The 22,866-nt window shown below is 43.9% G+C and overlaps 1 protein-coding gene across 4 annotated transcripts in view; it reads right to left on the bottom strand.

Annotated features, from left to right (window-relative positions):
* Positions 1-19,547, bottom strand: part of LOC122720283 (hormone receptor 4) — a 38,472-nt gene extending 18,925 nt beyond the window's left edge. For 2 of the 4 annotated variants that reach the window (XM_043946885.1, XM_043946911.1), the window contains exons 1-2: positions 19,394-19,547; positions 914-1,018 (exon numbers count right to left, since the gene is read on the bottom strand). In XM_043946885.1, the coding sequence (XP_043802820.1) occupies positions 914-1,013 (100 nt within the window). In that variant the 5' untranslated portion in view covers positions 1,014-1,018; positions 19,394-19,547. Of the gene's footprint in view, positions 1-913; positions 1,019-13,239; positions 13,368-19,393 lie in introns of those variants that run through there. The other 2 variants (XM_043946895.1, XM_043946919.1) reach the window with 1 other exon arrangement.
* Between the last annotated feature and the right edge of the window lie 3,319 nt (positions 19,548-22,866).

Genomic DNA, 22,866 nt, shown 5'->3' with positions numbered 1-22,866 from the left:
GAGAGAGAGAGAGAGAGAGAGAGAGAGAGAGAGAGAGAGAGAGAGAGACTCTTGACCACAAAAGTAAGCGAACACCTCGATTCATCCAGCCTTACCTCTTGATCGCGCACAGTTGTGAAACCGAGGAATGAATAATTCCTGTGGTATGCATAGCTGTATCGGCCAAACGTATTCATTTCTTTTTGACGTCAAGTAAATAAAGTCGCCCGAAATCTTGGTATTACGCACTTGGAATAGAACGCACTTTCCTATTGTTATTATTAGAGGAGATCCGGACTCGGCCCCACGATTCTTCTGATTCTCAACTTTGAAAGCCTGTCGAGAGCGAGAGGACGAAAAAAAAGAAGAAAAAGAGGAAAGGAAGAAATTGGAATTGAGAGGGGAGGGGGGAGAGCGAATCGAAAAATCGGCTTTCTCTATCCTATTCGAATTCGAATTATCGTTGAAAGAACAACGTTAATATTATTAATATTATTAATTCGTCGTTTCGATTTCGAAGCGATGCGTACAACGATCGAAGTGATTCCCCCCTCCCCTCCCATGATAACGATTTCCTGACACTGGATGAGCGATCGCGTTCGTCGTCGAACACGACCGTTATCCATTCGTTATCCGATTCATCGACGAAACGTATTCTCATTCTGCTGCGTTGTAATTAAAATCAGATTAGGCCTTTCGAAGTCTTTCGTGCGTTTTCATCGTTGAAGGAGGAGGGGGGAAAAAAGAAAAGAGGAAAATAAACGAGGGGAACGTGTCGGTAAAATAGATCACGGTCGATAAATACGTGGGAACGGATTCACGATTCCTGTTCGAGGTAAAAAAAAAAAAAAAAGAAAAGAAAAGAAAAAGAAAAGGTTTTTCCTTTCGTTCGAATCGTACGAGGAGAGTACGAAGGGGAAAATAGAATTCTTACCGTCGCTACTACATCGGGAGTCGACCTTCCTCCTTTTCAACTTGAGGTCTTGAAACAAGCTCATGTTGTCTAGCTCACACGGGCTGCTCGTAAGGGTCATAATTCCTGGGAACAGAAAGAAAATGACGAAAGTGAGAGAAAAAATTTGAGAGAATTCGAATTTATCGATCGATCGATAAACCGTTGCTCGACGTCTCTCTCTTATTTCAGAAATATAATTTCAGAAAGGGGTGGGTGGTAATAATATTTGAAAGAGAAAGAGAGTTTTATAAAGGGGCTTAATAATCGAAGAATCGGCGTTGCAAAGGATCGTGATCGAACCGAACTCGCGATGTCTATCGCGAGAAACATCTTCATTAATCACGCGAACGTCTGGTCACGTTTCTCTTTCATTGTATCACAATGAAATATATATATATATATTTAAACGGAATTGCATTGCGAAGTTTTGGATCGAGTTTCAGCGCAGGATTCGTGAATAACGAGCAATTTACGGGATATATATGTTCTTCTTTCTTCAATTTTTTTTTTTCTTCTCACTTTGGTATTTCCGTCGAATTACGATCGATGCATTTACGTTTTTTTCAGCGTCATCCTGTATCTATTCCATCCTCTTTCGATAATCTCTAATACATTACTCTTACTCGATTATATTGGCACCGAGAACGAATTGGCATTGAAAAGAACGTTAAGCGTTACACCGATCGATAATCGGACAAGGAAAACCGAGGGAATGCGCGAGAAAAGGATGCGACGATTTTTCGCGAAATTCGTTCGATATTTACATGTATATATATATATATATTACATGTATATATATATATCGATAAATATCAATAAATATTCAACTTCTTCGAAATGAAGATCACGGTTAAATTCTGCTTCGAGAAAGGTTAAGAAACACTGGTATTCAAAAAGTAATGGTCCCCCCCGCAAAAGTTGTGAAAACTCGATGAAAATGTTAGGTTATGTCATATTGTAACGTGACTCGTTAAAAAGCGACGAGCAACTTTCTCGCGAATCACGTTGTCACTACCCGACTACTCTTTCGAGACTCTACTACAACAGCCTTCCAACAACGGCTTTCCCTTTTCGTGGCTCGTTTCGAGAACGCGAACTGGCGGGCTCGAGCAACATAAGACGCTTCTCGACTAGCCGTGGAAGTCATCTCGGCCTGGCCGAGGATATCGGCTATCGCAAAGAGAACGGACCGAATGTGAAAGTACTACAATATACGTACAACGTGTAGGGACGCACGCGTTCGCGATTACGGCGAACGCATAGTTCGCCATTAACCCCTCTTTAGCCAATAGCATACAATTGGATCGTTGCATGCCAGTATCTTTGAGCGGTGCAAAGATACGATTCGATGCCGATCCTATCCTTGCCGGCCGCGAGCGAGACAAGAGCCTCGAACGGGAATCAACGTGACGCGACACGAGTTTTAAGGGAATTAAAAATAAAGGATTTTGAAACTTTGGTTGAGGATGAAAAAATTTTCTTAACGAGGGAAAGACTGATCGAATAATAATAAAGAGACGAGGAGTTAAAGAAAGGGAGAATTTTTGTTTAATCTTATTTTTTTAATTTGGAAGGTTTAAAAGAAGCTCGTATGTATCGACGGGTTTAAAAGCTGGAATATAGGATCTCGTGTCGATTGGTGCGCCAGGTCAGTTTAATAATAACTCGTCCACTCGTCCAGAGTATCCTGATAATGATAAATCGTGTCTTATCGCTGTTTGCCGGGTGTCCGTAATTAATGGCCGGCCAAGACGAGAGCCAGTTTTACGGTCGCGCGCGAGAGAAATGGTCTATGACACACCATGGGTCGTTTTAATAAACGCCGTGTCGTAGATAATACAGGGCAATCGTATGCAAACGCATGAAACCACGCTGGCGTTTTGCGCGGTTTTCTCGCATCCGCGTGCGAACGATGCTGGATAATCGATAACAACAGGTTGACGGGTGATTTTTCTTAGAAAGGAAGAAGGAATAGATAGATTAATTAAAAAGGGGAAAAAAAATGTTTAATCAACGTAGATATACGCCTTGATCCATTTTTACGAATCCATTTTTACGAATCCATTTGTGATATTCGGGATAGGAGATCTAGGAATTGGAAATTAGTGTAAATGTGTATATTACGGTCGCGTGCCAACCGAACGATTGTGCAAGTTTTATCGAAAATGTTTGACCGGTGTAATGACGTCTACGTGACGTAAGCGCTTCATTTATGAAACACGTTCATTCTAAACGCATCTGTTGAACGCATCCGATTTATTCTCAACTTCAATAATTTTGTGGAAGTTTAAATTTACAGACATATGATACCGATCGTTCACGCCTCTGGCTTCCAACCAAGTCGAGTTCCCTATATGCCTTCGACTTGGGCAAATAATCGCGAGTTGTAAAATCACGGAACAACTTTCTCTGTCACGTCAAATGCTCTTATTTTAAGCAATTTCTCCTACTCGCAACAACTCGTGTCGAACTGCAACCATAATGATTTTCCGTATGATTTCTTCTTCTTCGGCATAATTTGCCGTTATATACACAACTCTACGAAAATAGGACAAACGTAAAATCAATTCCGTAATATATTATTTCATTTTGTTTTATTTAAAGCCTCTCGATGTATCTTTCGTCTAAATTGGAATGATCGATGGAAACGAGGTATTTCAATTCGACGAAAATAAAAAAAAGGAAATAATTCGATTACAAGGAGATATACGTGGAGATTAGACGCGAAGGCGTGCAAGTGCAACGTCTAATCGCGTTTCGCGTTGGTTAGCATAGTCGATCAAAGCGCGACAATTTAACTATGTAAAAATATCGATGCTCCCTAACCTATTTTATTTATATCATCGGTTTTCGTTTTGCAATGTTCGAGTTAATTACAAGAATCATACGCCAATTATGAATCCCGATAATTGTGACGCCACTCGATCGCGTAGCTGTTGAAACGTCTATTCAATTGTCCGCGAGTGGAGCGAGCAAACGCGAACAGCTGAAACAGGAAGTTGAGAAACTCTTTGGCCGCGATCGAAAAGTACTGGAAGCATCGAGAAGCAAAGTACGTAATTCGCTTTTCGTCGCGAAACTCCGCAATCGACACTCCGGTCAAGTGCAGCGAACCTTCGTTGGAAAAACTAGACACGACGTTGTGAACGAGGCTTAAATCAACTTTGAGAGCCACGTGGGCGAGTGTGTGCGTGGTGAACGTGTGCAACGCCAGATGGCGTTTACAGGTACCATTACACGGACGAGGCGCATCCACGGTACAGAGGCGCGGGTGCGCATGTGCACGCGCATGCGCATACTTCCATATACTTCCACCGCTCACAGTCGCACGCACACACTCGCGTTAGTCGGCACTGAGCCGGGTATATACGTGGTGCATTGGGGTCCTTGCTCCCTGGCGTATGTGGGTCAGCAGTCTCACACACGCTACTATTCTTGCGTAACCAATGCATGCATACGACCGACAGCTGCCGCCACTGCGGCGTGCACATGCACACATCGAGACGGAAAGTGCAGCCAATGCACTAACCTACGGTCTCTTCTTGAGAGGCCGCCGGCGATCTTGTTGTGTATACCGTGTGTGTGTGCCTGTGTCTGCGCCTCTGTGCCGGGCTCAAAGCCACGCAAGCTCTCGCTATCTCGGCCAAGCTTTTTCGAGGTTCTCGCGCTTTACCTCGATACTCGTGGTATTTGCTTCATTAAACGCGACGCTGTCCTCGTAAGTAGGAAGAGGGAGCGCGAGAGCTTTCCAGATATATCGCTTTTTCTTTTTTCTTCCCTCGGCTACTTTTTTCCCCCCGACACGCGATTTTTAATCGAACCTAGAAAGTTCGATGATCGAAAAGTTGTGTTATTATCACGAGTTAGAAGCGTTTTGAATAATTAAGAATCGTATAAAATTGTATTTCAATATGACAATATTTTTTTTTAAATTAATAGATGTAACGTAAAAGTTATTTTAATAAATTATGTATTTATAATAATATGAGAAAAAAAGACATTTCGGTTTAATAAAAACGTATTTAACGCATTTATTTTTATAAATCACATACGATTCATTAGAAATTATAAGAAAGATTATTTGTATACCAACTGATTTTATTAACGTATTTTGTCGTTTCGTACTTTGTATTTCTGTTTTATTTAGAACACGATAGAAGAGTATATGACAATCAGCTATATTTAAAATGTTTACTATATCAATCAACTCAGAATTTATATAACCGAACGAAAGGTTAGACATTTCATTTTACATAACAGGAAAAGTAAAAATGTTTTTTCGATCTATGGCGATCGACTCGATCGGTGGCGATCGAACGAAATACATTTTTTCCTCTTATCGCTATTTTCTTTCGTGTCGTGTAAACGGGATAATTATTTTTGAAAATTCATTTCCTGGCACTCGTAACAAGAATGTAATCGCAACAGGAAGCGACTTACGTAATCCATCGCGTGGTAAGTGAACGAAAAGCATTAATATTCGATCGAAGTTTTAAAAATTCAATGCACCTTGAATCACTTTGATGACTCAAGATTACTTTAAATATCCCCCTCCCCCCTTCGAACAGATCTTTTTTCCCCCATTAATATAAATTTATCATCCGTTCGTTGTAACCGTTAATTACCTCAACTTTATATAGATCAATTTTATCATACATCTTAATTAAAAATCCATTTTCGCTGTTCGACGAAACAAAGCTAGATAGATCTCTTCTTTCCAAAATGCGAAAAGGACGAAGAATAAAGAAAAGGCGGAAAAGGCGGAAACTCGCGAAACTCGTTTTCGCGACGCGAATAGAAAACCTTGTACGATTCTCGCGCGTTGACATATTTCCGGCGAGTTAGGTACCATCATGTGATGAATCTAGTGAAACGGAGCCGCGTAATTTCACGTAGCACGGGTAGATTGAACCGCCTATAGGGGCCGCCGATGGTGAAAGTGACTCTCCCACGCCATGACATCCTAGATCTATAACTCCCTCCCCTCCTCCCCCTCCACTTCGGATCGTGTCCGACTCCTCTAGCCGCCTCTTCCCCTCCTCGGTTTCTTTCCTCCACGGTTTCGCTCCCTCGCTCGCTCGCTGCTGCCACGCGATTGGCCGCCGCGATTCGTGCCACGAGGAAACGAATTCTTGACAATGGTAATGAGTCGCGGATAAAATAATGCCGCTCGCCTCGAGCCTCGGGACCAGGAAGTATCACGGCCCGTGATTTAGAAGGGTGAACCGTGGAATCGTGGACGAGTTCACGAGCGGAGAAGAAGATGAAGAACCGTTTCGAGGCTTGTAAAGCTTCGCGGAGAAAGTTAAATAGTTACCTGTCGCGGGATTTCCAATTCGAGAGGAGGCATCGAGGAAATCTTCGTTATCGTTCGAGATAACCCATTCGTTTGAAACGCGAACAGATCGAATTTTTTTTCTTTCTTTTCCTTTCTTTTTTTTTTTTTTTTTTTTTTTTTTAAAAAAATGTCCACTTTATCCACGCGACAAAATGACGAAAAAGAGATATATTTACGGTGTCGTGCGTGCAATACGATTGGATAGGATGGACGGAACGGAACGAAAGGGACATCGCACGTAAACGATGACGTAGTTTCGCACTTTATCACCGCGTGCCGTTATTTGAAAAAAAAAGAAAAAAAGACTTATCAGGCTTATCGGGCCGAGTCCTCACGGATGTGAAACCTCCGTTTTCAACCGTGTCCACCTTCGAACCGAGTTATCGCAGGAAGGAAAAAACGAAGCATCGGTTTACCGGGGTATAACGGTACAACGGGTATAATGTGGGAAACACCGATTTTACAATTTTACTGACTCGATCCGGGTGAAAAGTACCCACATTTATCGCTCGATTCTTCCCACCCTGTGCGCGACTGTATTACGTGTCGCGTATTACGAGGAACGAGGTTTAAACGGTGGATCGGAAAAAGGAACCCTGCCTTCCAAGTCTCGCTTCGAAGGAGTTGAATCGAGTCCGCGTTCCTTCCTGGTGGCGCAAAAAGAGGATTCTCGATCACCGCCATCACGCTCGCCGAACTTTCTTTTTCGCGTGCAGGAACGAAGAGAAAGGGGAGAAAGAGAGAGAAAGAGAGAGAGAAGAGGAACACGAAGGGAACTACATTTCCTCGAGCGCGTATCGCGTTATCTCGAACAAGCTGGATCGCTCGCAAGGAAACGGTATTATCGCGAAGGAAAGTTCTCTTCGTATGCGCGTATCGACGAGCGTCGCCATTAAACCGTGTCCTCCACGACCGAACCAGACCAACTTTTTCTCCAAAAAATCTACCAATTTCCAATTTCGTGAAAACGAATAAACAGAAATCGATTAACGAATCGACTAAGGTTAAACTAGATTCCTTCGATTCGTCGAATAGGAAAATTTTTTTTTCGATAAAAAGACCTTTTAATCGTGGAAATGCAGAGAGAGAGAGGAGGAGTTTAATGGAAGGGTTTGCACCGAATCCAAGAAATCTGTATCGAGAAATTTCTTTTTCACGTTACAAATATTCCTGCTTAATTTTTCTCGCTCGATCGGGGAAGAGAAAGAGGAATATCGGCGTCCCTCGGATATTGGCGAATCGGGCACAGGCAGTGAGAACGGTTAGCGAGTGAGAGTCGGAGAGGCCTACGGTACGTTGAACCTCCGCAGTGAAAGTTTCTATTATACCACTGGCCTTACCTTACTTTTCCTACGGCAAGCTCTGCCGTGTTGTGTCATAAGCCGACGAGCGGCGTGGAAACGAATCGAAATTCGTTCCATCGCCTACGTCCAACTCCGTTCAACTTTCAGACTCGTACGACGACTGGTCACCGTGCCACGACGCGAGCAAAGCTTCCTCGCCGCTACCACCACGCGTTTTTTCAATTTCGTTCCTTTCTCTCCTCTTCCCTTCTCTCATTTTTCATCAGATAGAAACAAAAAGTAAGTAAGTGAATCTCGTTCGTTCCAGATTTTCCAATTTTCGATTCGATCGAACTCTCGATCAATTTGAACTCTAAATTTCGAAACGCTGGGGAAGCTTACTTACGGGGTCATTGGATTATTTACGACGATTTTCTTGTCTCCAAACTGCTTCACCGTACGAATCGAGCGATTTCGTCGGATCAGCGCATAGCTGATCCTCGAAACGTGTCGCAACACAACGAGAACGTCGGTGTGTCGAAACAGCAGGAAGCCCCGTTTCGCGAACGATTCCCGAGAGAAGAAGAAGGAAGAAGGAAAAAAGAAATGCTCGCGCGCGCCAACTTCGAAAAAAATCCGTTGCAAAACTCCTCCTTTGCCTGGGAACTCGCTTCCAGGTTTCTACCTCGTTTGCGCAATAGATCCGTAAAGGAATATCCTCCTTCGAACTTTTAACTTCCTCCACTTTCGATCCTTCTATCGCGAAAAATCGAATAATATAGGAGGAAATTACGCGAGAAGAGAATTCTATTCTTTAACTCGAGACTATAATGCCAGGATCGGGATTTTAATTGCCAGGAGGGAGGGGGAGGCATGATGAGAGGTACGCAAGTCCTCTCATTTAAAATTAGCGAACCGTGCAATTGTGAAATCCAGTGTTATTGACCTGGAGGGCAATAAATTGACACCCGCTCGCACTTTTCGATGATCGATCGAGAAAAAACGCGTGGGATGCTTTTGCGCATCGATAACGTTCGAATACAATCGGAGATTGACTCGTTTTCGATCGTCGATCGATCCGAGAAAATTCTTGTTTCATTTAAAAATAATCGAAAATAGAAGGAATCCTACCTATGTGACGACCTTGGAGAACACTCATCTTCGCGCACATGTTACACGTCACGATTAACAACGAATCCTTCCTAAGGAATATCCATAAAATTTCTTCTGATGCGAGGAAATATCAGCCGATCATCGATCGTCGCTCCTTACGGGATACGTACGCGGCGGAGGGGAGCATGGATCTATAATTAAACACACGTTGCACGGCGAAGTGGTGCACGGGAATAATTCGTCCCATCCTTCGAGATCCACATATTTCTCACGAGTTGTATAAATCACTTTGGCCGGAGCCCGGTCCAAAATCGAGATACCGACCGACGGTGGTCGTCGCGCGCACGATTCATAGCTGCCACGGCGGTTTTTAAATAGAAGACAATGCCTTCGGGAGATCGTTGATTCACTCGCGAGGCGAGAGCAATAATACGAAGGCCGGAAGAGAGCGAACGAAGGAACGAACGCACGCACGCACGCACGCACGCACGCACGGAGCGCGGAGGAGCCGAAGTGAACGCCTCGCGCAGCCCAAAGTTTTTGGGGCAGCCAGTTGTGCGGGCCACGCGATCCACCGAACTCGTGGATCCACGCCGTTGGGTGGTGGTGGCACCAGTGACCTCGATACCAACCGAGGCCCTCCAATCCAAACGCCCAATGCCAAAAACTCATATAACGCGGGAACTTTCACTCTCTCGATACCCTCTTCCAAACGCTCGACAATTCCACTCGGGATTCCGATTCTTTCTCCTCCGGCCAAGATTCTCCTCCGCCGATCGATTATACCTTCATCCGTCCGTCACGATTACGTATTTACTTGGATTACTTGGAAGACGACGAATCCGAATTTTCCACGAAAATTCAACGAGAGATTCTTCAAACGACTGGAAACTTTCACCCGTGCCTCGATGCTAGAAGAGAAGAGAGGCAACTGAATTTGTCAAATTGTCGTCTCCGTGATTCCGTGACGGTCAGAGAAAAAGAAAAGAAACAGTTCAGAGAAGAATTGAACGATAATCCCGTGGATATCGATGAAAAAATTGCGCCATCTTCGTTACGAGATTACGTGTACGGGATCGACGCGGAAGAGTCCGTGTAAAATCGTCGATTAACCCCGCGCGTATAGTTACGTAAGTGGACTAGCTCGAAAGGTGAGGAGGAGAGGGGAGGGGAGGAGGGGAAAAAATCGAGCTCCAAATAAAGAACCGGCGAAGAAGAGAAGACGAGACGAGACGAGACGACTCCTCTCTCGTCACCTTTTCTTCTTGTTGCGATTTCACTTTCGATCGCCAACGGTTATACATCGCCATCATACCCGATAATTGTCGGCGCGCGATCGCACGCTCGATTCTTCTCGGTGTCTCGCGCATCTTCTGTCGTGCGCCGGAGTGAGAAAGAGAGAATTGGCTGGGTTGGTCAGTGTTTCGCTCGTAACCGATAAGAAAGTAATGAAAGTTTCGTCGAATGAAAGTTTTTTTTCTCCCATCTTCGTCTTTCTTTCGTTTCTTCGTTCTTTCTCTTCCTCTTCTTCCTCTTCTTCTTCTTCTTCTTCTTCTTCTTCGCGAACTCCCTCCCCTCCCCCCTTCACTCCCTGCCTGTGTTTGTTTATTTGTTTATTTTCGATTCACGGGAAAAGAAAAATTCATCGATACGAGAGATCAAGATAGATATATAAATATAACTTTTCGTAACGAAACGTTATAACAATTAAAATAAACTATATACCGGTATCTTATGTATATTCGACGCGGGACAACACGATTTTATTTTAACCCATCCTATTAGCCAACAGCCGATTAATTTTCTTCCGCTTCCTAACGTTAACCCACTCGTTGCCAGGAGCAAATTATGTAATTTCATTTCGTATCGTCATTCCTGTTCTCGAATGTTTATCTATGCAAGTTCCCCTCGGTTATTTCTCTGCGAATATATTCAATTTTCCGTTTAATCAATAACAATAACAAGAATTGAACTTTTCTAATAAATTCCATCCGCGATAACTTTTTGTCTGTGACTAATGCAACACGTTTTTATTCGCATAGAAACACGTTAGAATTCGATAAAAATACGCTCGTGGTTGGCAGCGAATACGTTGAAAGATTCAAACAATATCGCCTATCCGTTATAATTCTACATACGTATTTAAGCATTTCGTTAGCCAGCTAACTAATTCATCGAACAAATTCATCATCGAAGATCTAAAGAGAGATGAAATTATGGAAGCGACGAAAGTAAAAGTACGAGAGAGGGACCTTGCTGTTTGTCGTCATCGCACATGACATCGAATCCTCTTTCTGCCTCCCTTCCCCCCTCCCCTCCCGCCATCCCCTCCTCGCCTCCTCGCCTCCTCGCCCGTCCTCGCACACGTTTCGGCATACCGGTTTTTCGGCCCGCCTCGAAAACGACACCATCTTACAGGAAGATCGAACTCTGGTGAAAACCGCGTCCTTCGTGGAACAGGGTTACATTACGTCACGCGTGTCACGTTATCGCTGTCCGCGTTTCACCGTGCACTTCGATCTCGATTTCGAGAGAGATTACGGCTACGGCCGTAAAACGATGCGCGGCCGTCGAAAAAAAAAATTACGAAAAGGCGAGAATCTTTCTCTCCTTTTTTTTTTTTTTTTTTTCTCTTCTCTCTCTTCGATCAAAGGGCGGATTCGCGTTATCTGCGAATCGACAACGGAGGAGCTGGTTACACACACCGGCCGTGGTTACGCAACGCGCCGCGTGAATGATGAACTTTTACATTTAACCACGGTGTAGTAACTTTGTGCGTAGGAATGTCGGCTAGGTAAACCGGCTTACGGATCACGACGAACGTAAAGGAATTTAAATTTTCTTACGATATTGCAATAGACTTTACAAGAAGTGAATGGCTTCGCTTCACTACCGTCCACGTATCGAATGTTGTTCCGTGAAGTACGGCCTTTTTCACGGCGAGATATATATATATATATGAATAGGGATAAATTTCTTCGGTTCGATACTCGTACAGGATCTATAATAGATCAACTATGTAAGAAATAATTCAAATATATATTTCCATTTCCCTCCTCCCGTCAAAAGTGAGCTCGAAACAACCATTCCCCCCTCCCCCTCCCCTGAGGAGAAACTATCATTTCCCAACCCATGCTCTTCCCCCGCATAATCCCCAAAACAAACAACAACACGCCCATCGCACACAATCCCGGTACCACCTGTTATACCCCTTTATCGATTGCAAGAGACCAGTCCCTCCTCCCCCCTTCCCTATGCTCGATTCATGCTCTCGCTTCTCTCGTTCCACGAGGAGGGGAGGGAGAGGGGGGAATAAATGGAAATAAATGAAATCCGTTCATCGATCCAAGTCCATCGAGGCCAAAGTTTCGAAAAATCAGGTTCAAGCGGGGACGGAAATTTTCTCGTAGCAAGAAGTTTTTCTCTCCGATCCGAGGCTAGAGACGGATGGCGCTGTTAGAGGCACGGCTTACGTACGATGTATTCGTAACGCGGCGGTGTGGGCAGCGCTGCAGTCGTTCGTACCAGCGCGTTGCGAGCGGTCGGCCATGGCATACTTACCGATGTCAATCACACCGGCAGGCATGCACCCGGCCGTCCGTGTTGGTGCACACGCACGCACGCACGCATGTACGCGCGCGCGCGCGCGCACACGCGGCCCAAGACGCGCATCGACGCTCTGCGATCGAATCTCCTAGCCTCCTAGTCGCCCTTTAACCCGTGCAATTTCCTTCGACCATTGGTATCGCAGCTGCGTCACCGCAGCATCTAAGCCGTCTGAACTTGGTCTGACCCGTTGCGCGCGCCACCGACCCGTTTCTCTCGAAGCGGTCGAAAAATTTCGAAGGGCGCCTCTGGACCGTGACCATCGGCCAACAATCGACCGATAAAAACGAGAATTCGTGGAAGCATCGAATACGATCATCGAATACTGTGTCACGTGTTTATCGATGTTTTTTTTCTCTTTTTCTTATATACATATATTTTTCTCCACTTCTTTCTTTCTTTCTTTCTTTCTTTCTTTCTTTCTTTCGTTTTTTTCCTATTCTTATCTTTCGACAGACTGAGAAGCGCGATCTGTTGCCGTCTGTTTATACGATGTATAGTACACGATTCGTAACGTATTTTTGCGCGTGTAACATCGAACTCGAGCCATTTATTTTTTTCAGCTCGTAAGTATCCAGTCGGAGGATAGTTCGGCGAGTAACTTGATTTGAAAGTTTTTAATTTTTCGAAAGGTTCCATTCGTCTCGATCGGACGAAGATTTTGTTTAATGGTTTTAAATGATAGAGGGGGAAGGGGGAGAGGGGGGAGAGGGGGGAACGATCATTGAGAGACCGTGTTCGATACGTATACAAGGTGAGTCAATAAAAATAGAGATGTGGAGGAAAATATACGTTGAAATATAACGAGGCGTTTTTTCTCTTTCTCTCTTTTTCTATATAAAACATACATTATCTTGATGTTTCTTAACGCGCGTTCTCTCGATGCGAAGCAGCGTGTTATATTTCCCGATCGAATAAGTATGATTTATTTATTATTATAAATAGGAAATTCTCTATTGACTCACCCTGTATTAATAGCAGTGTAGTCTTGCACTGGTCGCACGTTCCTAGACCGCTTTGTTTCCCGGCAGACCTTATTCCTTCCAGGAGGGACGGATAATATCACGCGCTTAGTCACGTTTCCCAGTGATACTTGGCGCCATAATCACCGCAACTTGGCAAAACCGTATGTAAACAACACTGCTACGTTTCGGTAAATAGTTATTGATAGTGCGTAACTAGCCTTAACTCCGCGTTTTCTTCGAAACTGTGCCAATAAACACACGGTCCGTTACGTTTTCTTCACTTCCCAATAATATCTACCGTACTATTATTATTATTATTATTATTTTTTTTTTTTTTTTTCGAATTTCAAAAAAAAAAAAAAAAAAATAAAGAGAATAAACACGTTTTCTCGCGTCTCGTTTTATTTATCTCTAGCTAAGATTATTATATCGTACGGAATGTACGCCTCGTTAACGTTACAAATATTTCCCCGATTGTACGTATAGAAAATTTCAAGTATTCTCGATGAGGTCATTATTGCGTTATTATCCTTGGACGGCGAATTAGATACAAGTTCATACGTCACTTTGCGTTTCATTGCCAATTAAACTTGTCGATACGCGATATATACGGTGTATATTGTTTTTGCAAATATTCGTTCATTATCAAAGAATAATATTTCTTCTTCTCCAGAGCGGAGCGCGATGTAATCTCGAATGATATTTCTACATGGCCACGGTTGTGTTCCCGCTCCTCGATAGCATTGAACAAGCTTCGTTCAAAAGGAGAGGGAGAGAGAGAGAGAGAGAGAGAGAGAAACAAAGAAAAAAAAGCGAATCGTTAATCGACGATCCAGAGTCCGTGATCTTGATGGAATTTCCTTCGAAGACGAAGATCCATCGAGCTCGATCGCGCGGCGGTGTATCACGAGATGTCGGAACGACAACTCGCGAGTGTATAATAAGTGCAATGTTGTAAGGCCAGCTAACGTCCGTGAGAATCGACCTCAGAGAGTAATCGCAACACCGCGTGTCATCGTGTTCGTTCTGCGCTGGGCACAATTCCGTTTAATCGATTCTCTCACTTTTCTCTCTTTATAAATCTAATTCCTTGAACTTTCTTCTTTCGATTTTCCTATTTTTTTTCTTCTTCTTCTTCCACGATTAAAAAAAAAAAAAAACCTATTCTATAATTAATTTTTTCGCCGTTAAAACTAACTTGTATAAAATTTTACTACAACTTTATACTTAAATAATAGTTGATTCTTGGAGAGAGAGAGAGAGAGAGAGAAAGAGGAACTATTTTTTTTCTTTTCCTCCAATCGATCTATTTTTTTTCTTTTCCCTCCAATTTTATTTACTTTTTTCGAAACTCGCCTCGAAGAAGAAAGCGAATAAGAAAATCTCTCTTCGTACACGAAAAATGTTCACACGAATATTTCTCCGGCTGGACTAATATCGATCCAACACTCGAAACGGTGGAAAAGGTTAGAACCTTTTCCTATATTCCTCGCCTCGTTGTTTCCAGTCACGAAGGAGAGTGTGCAGTGTCATGCACCTTTCGAGGGAACGCGTTTTCTCTCGAGTCGAATGGCGGCTGGGCATTTCGAATACCGGTACTCGCTCACTGCACGTGTCAGGGTCAAATGACATCATTCCGACGCAAGGATGTTCGTGATGGTGCGCCGACGATTTCTGTCGTCGTAATTCATCCCGTCGATCGTCCATGCTTCTGGTAACGGCTAGGAACAACCGCGGAATCCTCTTTAAACGATCACTGTTCCACGTTTCGTTTCGTGTTTCTCTCCATTTTTTCCTTTATCTTTTTCTCGTATCTTTCTTTATTCACGTCATTAATCGCACCTGTACGATTATTAGTTTTTTTCTCTCTCTATCTCTCTCTCTCTCTCTCTCTCTGCTTGGATTCTCCGAAGATGAACCATTCGTTCGAAGAGACTTCGAAACACTAGGAAGAGGAGGAGGAGGAGGAGGAGGAATGGTTTAAAAAATCATTTAACGCTCGAATCCTCTAAAATTCTAAGCTAATTTTACAACGGTTACGTTGGGTGTATTTTTTCCAGATCCAGATAGAGACGATTTGAGAATTATATGTAAACGAACGGGATGAAGGGAATAAGAAAAAAAAAAAAAAAGAGAGAGAACGAGTCTCGAATTTAACTCAATTACTTTACTTAAGCATTTCGCGATTTAAACGACTCTCTCCTCGCTATACCGATCGCGTTATAAAGATCTTTGGTTCTTCTAATGCATGGCGATAGTGGCATAGCAAAGCTCGCACTCCTATTTCATTGGTTAATGAGTCACAATAAGGTCGACCACTCGTTAAGTCATTTTTCTTCTATGTGCAAAAGCGACATTATACCAATCGGTAGTATCGATGGTAGTAGACGAATGCATTATTCACGACATTGATTCTGTGCCGATCACAAGTTTGTTATGAATCGCCGTGTTTTTTTTTTCTTCCCCTCCCCTCCCCTCCTTTCTTCATTCCTCTTTTTTTCCCCGCCGCGCGAACGCGAAGCCAATGAAAAAAGACGGCGGCGAGATAAGTCGGTTTGCCCGGCGAGCGTAGTTTCTCGCAGGTATCGGGTGGATGATGAAACACGGCTGGTGTTTTTCGTAAGCTCGTTTTCCCGCGAAAAAAAAATAAATAAATAAAAAAGAATCGCAAAGGATTGTTCGTTACGTTTCTGTGAGCTTTTCAACAGAGAGATGATAAAGGGAGAGGAGGAGAGACGAGATGATTCGCGGGAAGTAAAGTTTCGAAATGAAAAATTTTTTTTTTCTTTCAATGGAATTGCATTGTATTAGATCCGTGGAACGGAAACGTTTCATGACGATTACGAGTCGCAACGAATGGAAATCACGCTCGTCGAGTATTCAAAATTCGGTCGATAACGTAGAGCGCTTCAGTTGGTACGATGGGCGTTACGTTGACGTTACGTTAAGAATTTAACGAGATTGCGTTGAAACGTTGCTTCGAAAGGCAGTATGCGCGCGAAGTTGATAGATGCAATGCCGTGATTACTGGTATATTTAGTTTGAGATTGGCATAGGTCGCGAGGAGTCTGCTAGTTGTTATCTATTTTCTACGCACGTGGCCTCTATAGGCCGAGATCTAGCCGGTTATAATCGGTGACACGGTATGGGCGCGACGTAAGAAACATGTTGGTGACGTTCTCATAAAGATAATGTTTCTTTCACTAAAAAAACGCAAGGATCGAATAATATTCGTTTCCTTTCAGACGAAACTTCCTTTGGACGAGATGACGACGAGTGTACGAGAATCAATTTCGAAAACGATTGGCAGAATATTAACGGTTAGAAACAGAATTTATTAGCACGATAATGTAACGAATAATTGATCGATAATCAAGCATTTCAATCGTTAAATCTCGCTCCACTTTTATACCTTTATCCTCGTATTAATTGGTAGAACGAATAGTTTAATGCTGTTTAAAAAAAAAAGAGAAGAGAGAGAAAAAAAGATCAATGAGAAATCAATCGTAAAATCGAACGGAGAGAGCGATCGTTAATGATTCGTTGAAGGGAAAGGTCATGGTACGATGTGAAAAGTGCGACGGATACCGGTGTGGTAGATGCGGATCGTAGTACGCATGATTCGACTATAGTGGAGCAGACTGGCTGCACGTAACGTGCATTCGTATATACGTTTGTGCCCGACCTATCGCAAGCTCCGTCATCGAGAGAGGGCGCGCGCCGAGTGGCGAGAGGTTATGTTAGGTTAGGGACGTCACCAGCTACTGCGCTCATCCGCCAGAATAACTTTAAGCGGGGTTGCACAACTCTAGTTCCCGCCATGTGGCGCGTGCTCCTTACTTAGCGTGCCTTTAACCGTTGCTACTAACACCGTGCCTTTGCATAAACGCGTTCCGCTATTTATTTTTGGCTTATCGCATCGAAATTTTTTTACCACCGGCTGTTGACACCGAGTGTTTCATCGATCGAATCGGTCCGTTCGCTCAATTTTATTCCGGAAATTCTCTATCGCGAAGCCACGTCGTTATCGCTATAGAATTGTTTCAAAACTGTATAATTTTTTCTTTTTTCTTTTTTTTTTTTTTTCAGACTGCGAAGAATCGGAAAAGAAATTAAACGGGAATTTTCTTTTTTTTCGTTTCACACTTTGCAACGAATATTTCTGCACCATGTACACACGTAATATATATTTATATATTTTTTGCACATTTAAGTAAACATCGTTGATCTAATTATTTTTTTGCTCGTTGTATATGAAATAATATGATTCATCGCATATCGTATTTAGATCGTATTTAGAAATGGAATAATCTATCGCGTCAGATCCGTTTCGATATCGATATTATGGAAAAAAGTTAGGTTATGAAAGTTAGATTAGATCGCTCGATGGAGAAAAATTAAGAAGCGAGCAAGTTATACTCGTCCTTCTCCTAGATTCGTCACTTCGCGACACTTAAGTCTTCGTAATTTACGATGGAAATTTTATTACCCTGTCTTGACGAATGGAAATAACGTAAGCACGACCAATAAAATTACAATTGGTTAACGCGTGCATGGTTGGTTAAAATGTTTACGCTTACTGAACCACTTTTCGCTTCATATAATATCTATTGGTCAAAAACTATTTTTACTTTTACGTTTAAGCAAGTTTCTTCCGCGCATTGCATCGTCATCCGAACGAGCAAAACTAAACTATCTCGGTGTCATCGCCTACCGACGCGCCGCTCTAAACTTTTACACGCGTTTACACCGTGTCAGACCGTGTTAACTTCGCATCGCGCGTTATCGTCAAACGGGTCAATTGGATTTCGCGTAGATGCAATTTCATCTTTATTCTCTTCGTGAGAATTTGTCTTTGAATTTGGCCGCCATAAGAGATCCAATCGTATTTCTATTTCTCAACACCCATCGTTATTTCCAACTATCTTTTCACGAAACGGATAAATAGGAATTTATTAAACGACGAGCATTATTCTAACGCGTAACTATGAAAACGTTTGAAATAAAAATAATCGTCATTATTCACTTTTACGACTTCCACCGGATGTTTTTGTATTCATATGATTTTTTCTTGTATTTGTACAGCGCAATATATATATATATATATATGTAAATAATGCAAATGTTCTCTATTACGCAACAACTATCTCGGTCGATTTTTAAAAAATGAATTTATCTAACGGTATTTATCTAATCGCGTTTTTTCCTCCCACTTTCGTTCCACACGCGACGACGAGTGGCGCGATCCGAAACCTGAGTTAATTTTTACTTTTACGCAATTGGTAGAAAATGCTCGAGCCACCGACTTCCCGTTAACAACTATTAACAAACTGCACCGTTGTTCCATTTACCTGCAACAATCGTACGGCGTAGTCGACTCGTGTATCGCCTCGTCTCACGTATTTATAGATTACAGAGAAACCGTTCCGCCCTACCGTGAACGAGCGATCGTGCAAATTGATCTACGATGATCCTGAGAATAGATAACGGCCAATTAAACGGGAAACAATAGCCTTAGGCAACCTGAACGCCGATGCTCATGAATCAATGAAATCGAACGGGGCCCACGTACGTCGATGTTCCCCGTTCCTTTTAATCGCGTTCCTCCCATCGAATCGACAATGAGAAACGAGCGTCCAAGAATTAAACCAGGCTAATAAACGATCCTCTACCTGCCCTGCGAATAAATTTCGATCGGCCGCGTTAAACTTTTTATCCGTAAATAATTACGAATAGGTAACGAAAAGAATCCGTTCGAACACTTTTTTCTTACTCTTGACGGTTACCACTTCTCGAGGAATTACCAGAATTCGTTAAAAAAAAATTATTTTCGTATCTCGGTCCGTTGCATCAGAGCGTGTATTAATCTCATAGCTGAAACTCATTACGAGGAGAAGATCGCGGCGAACAAGTTTATCCAATGAATTTTCGAACAGCCGGAAGAAGACGCGCGTTTGTCAAACGACCTAGACCTTTCGAAATTCAAATATTCAAATTTGCATCCATTATCGATTATCATCGTTCTTTCTTCCTTTCATTCTTTATTTCGTATTCGTCCGTTTCGATGTGATTAATAATTAATAAAAATTCGTTGTAACGAGATTTATTCGATTTAACGGAAAACCAGGATATATATATATATATAACGACTTACATCTTTTTCCGCTTAAGACATCCAAAACACGAAAAACGATGGAGGAGGCAAAGCGTGTCCCGAAATCCTTTACCGCGATGGACGGTATTGAACAAGGTCACTGACGTGGATCGTCGATCAGGTGTTTAAGGGGGGAGGTTCGTCGCGTTACGTCAGCGTTTATACACTACTAGCTGTGCGCGCGCGCGCGCACTTGCACCCACATTTACTTCCACGTACTTTCCTATGCTACAATATATATATATATAATATATATATTACTCGACACACATACACGTAAACACAGGTCACCAACGGTCACTTCGATGATCTCTTTCTCTCTCTCTCTCCAAGCGAGCAACGTTTCTCCAACGTCTTCTCGTCCGTTTTCTCGAGTATTTGCACGTGCTCCTTTTCCTCATTTGTCCCTCGATCCAATCCCGATCCGATTTCTCGATCACACTTCAGAAAACACTCGAAAGTTCACCACCACGTGGAAACGAACGTTCGTTACGTTATTAAGAACTACGCGTATCGATTTATCTGTCGATTAAACTTGAGTTTCTCGTAAAATTAGCGGAAATCGGTATCGATTCTCGAACACGAAAAATGCGTATAAAGTGGCAGGATATAAAGGATACGGTATAAGTCGAATGGAGAGGCAAAAACCGTTCGGTATATCGATCGGTTTTTCTTTTTCTTTTAAGTATAAGGCGCGCAGTGCCGAAAACAAATATATCGCAAAGACGCACACGACCCAGTTGCCCCGCGGAACTGGGTTATCCTTTGTCTAAACGGAAAACGTCCCCGCTTCCTCCGTGCCCCGAGCAATAACGGCTCGCGCCGTTCGTTTCGTCGCGCAAAAAACTCTCTTTTGCGTACTTTTTATACACGGTCAACTTCTTGGACAACGATCCTTCTTCGCCTTCGTTCCCTCCTCTCCTTCTTCCCTTTCTTCTTTCTTCGTTCGATCGACTCGGGATACGCGGTGTCGACCGTATATATATATGTCCAGACCGCGTGTAGAAAAAACTATGAACACAACAACGAGATAAGAAAGAAACGAACGGTGCACACGTGGGTCGAAGGTATAGTTTTAAAAATAGCGAATGTCGATGGTTTTTGGACGACGTGCGTTTCGTGCACGAATCGTTGCCAATCCAATTTCTCTTCTATTATTTTTCTATTTTCACTTTCTTCTCGAATGATTATTCGTCGATATAACAGTGATTCCTTTCCCGTAATTTCTTCTCTCCTCCAGAATATAATCGAGGATTCTCGAATTTCTTTTTTTCACCGTTCGGCTCGACGATTTCCCATTCTTCGTTCTTTTTTCTTTTTTCGACTTCGCTTGAATCGGCCACGCGAAATTCCTTCAGAGTTCGTTGTACTTTCCACCGATTTATTAACGAATCGAGTGCCTCCAATGTGCCGATTTACCATCACAGGTCCAGTTTATCATCCCGCGCAGCAACGCGTTTATCAGGCAGCGTTTCTTATCGAGTCGGGCGCGCGAGACCATTCATGCCGACCGATTTTCAAAGGAGAACCGAGCGGACCACTCGCGCGCGGGCACCCACGTACACCACGCGTGCGTGTGCGTGGACCAAAATGGCAGTCGTGTAGCGTGTCTTACGTAACCCCTCCGCGTCTCCTTTGTTTTTCCCTCTTCTCTCGGAAGTCTCTCGGAAATATATATATATATATAAATATATAACTCTCTCCACGATTTTGATCGATCGTTCGAGGATCGAGCAGCTCTTCTGCGCGTGGAGCGAGAAAAAAGGAAGATGAAAAGGCAAAAGTGAAAGAAAGAAACGGAAGATCTAAAAAAGAAATGTGGATGGAACGATATCGGTTTCCCGCGTTGCGCGTATCATCGATCGATGGAAGTGGCAGTACGAAATAGCGTAATTTCGTATCGTTAGAATAATGAAGGAGGAGGAGGAGGAGGAGGAGGAGAGCGGCATGGCGGTGGTGCTGTACCAATTTTGGCTGACCTCGTCACGTGATCGACGCGGATCTTCCTCCTCCGGCACGGGCCTCCTCTGGCAGTATGCGATTCCCGATCGAGCCGGGCCGATCGTGAACGTCTCTCGTCCGTTCGCTCGCTCCTCTCGTCCCGGATCGATCGATCGGCAGTGGGAAGGGAAAAAATTGAGAAGAAGAAAGGGGGAGTCGACGGGACGAAACTCACCACGGTTTTTTCCGCCACGGATTGTTCAAGGGTCGCGGCTTTCCAACGCGATTGTTCCGTTTTGCTCCTTCGCTCGGCGCATGCTCCGCCGATTGGCGCACGCACACACACGTATAATATGTATGCACACACGCGTACACGTACACGTATACACAGGACACGACGAGAGACGAGAGAAGACGCGTCGTGCGCGGTGACTTTGGCCGTGGACGAGAGGCGGCCGCGTTGGATTAAGAAAGAGAGAGTCGGAGAGGGGAAATAAAGGGGAGGCGATATAATAATCACAGCAAGAGCGTAGTAAGGTGTGCCGTGATGATCGATCACGGCGTCGTCGTAAGCGATTAGTCGTAATTGGCAGTGGTCGTGCTTTTGCTCGAGATCGCGAGAGGCGAGAACGCGAGCGGCGAGTTAGTTTTTTCTTTTTCTCTCTCTTTCTCTTTGTAAAGTTTTCGTCACACTTTCCGTCGTACACCGTCCGGTGGATCTATCATTTCAATGGCAACAACAAAAACGTGGAGAAGGAACACTTTCTTTGTCGTCTCGTCGTTGTTTCCTCTTCCTCTTCCTCTTCTTCCTCTTCCTCCTCTTCTTCCTCTTCTTCCTCTTCTTCCTCTTCTTCTTCTTCTTCTTCTCGTTGTTTCGTGACGAGAGGAGGAGCACGCGCGTGTTCCAAGCTGGTGGAACGATGGTGGTGACCGATGATCATCGATGCGAGTGTTTCGTACCGCGATACGGTGACGCGGAGCGAGAGAGGGGGAGGAGGACGGTGGTGAATATTCTCGCTCGATCCCACTTCCGGCTCGAGGCCCGATGCACTTTCTCCCGAACGACCGACACTATCCGTTTCCCCGTGTCGGGCTCCACCTACTCTCCTCTCTCTCTCGATTCCTCGCGCGCCGCGACGAGACGAAAAGGAAAAAAAAAAAGAAAAAAAATCGAAAAGATTTTTAGACCGATCGAGGCCAACGTCCGCCACCGACGATAATTCTAGAAATTGGAACGTGGCGGTTGGAGAGGGCACGACGACGAAGCGCGTTGTTCGGTGGCCGTCGGTCCGAGCGGAGGGCCACGCGGCAGCAGCAGGTTGTCGTAGGTCGGTGGAGGACGGTGCGTAGCTGCCACTTCCGGTCGAGGCACGTGGGTCCGCGAAGAGGCAGGGACGAATGGGATGGAAGAACGGGGTTTTGGCGCGGGACACTTCCGGTTAGGGGCGAAACGACGAGGTCCATCACCACCACATCCACCACCATCGGGCACAACCTCCTCCACCACCTCCTCGGTTCGTCTCTCTCGCGCA

This window comes from Apis laboriosa, unplaced genomic scaffold, assembly GCF_014066325.1.
Source record: "Apis laboriosa isolate Shangri-la unplaced genomic scaffold, ASM1406632v1 scaffold105_cov147, whole genome shotgun sequence".
NCBI classification, from domain to species: domain Eukaryota; kingdom Metazoa; phylum Arthropoda; class Insecta; order Hymenoptera; family Apidae; genus Apis; species Apis laboriosa.
The sequence above is the reverse complement of the archived record's forward strand: the minus strand, read 5'-3'. Positions and strand labels throughout refer to the sequence as shown.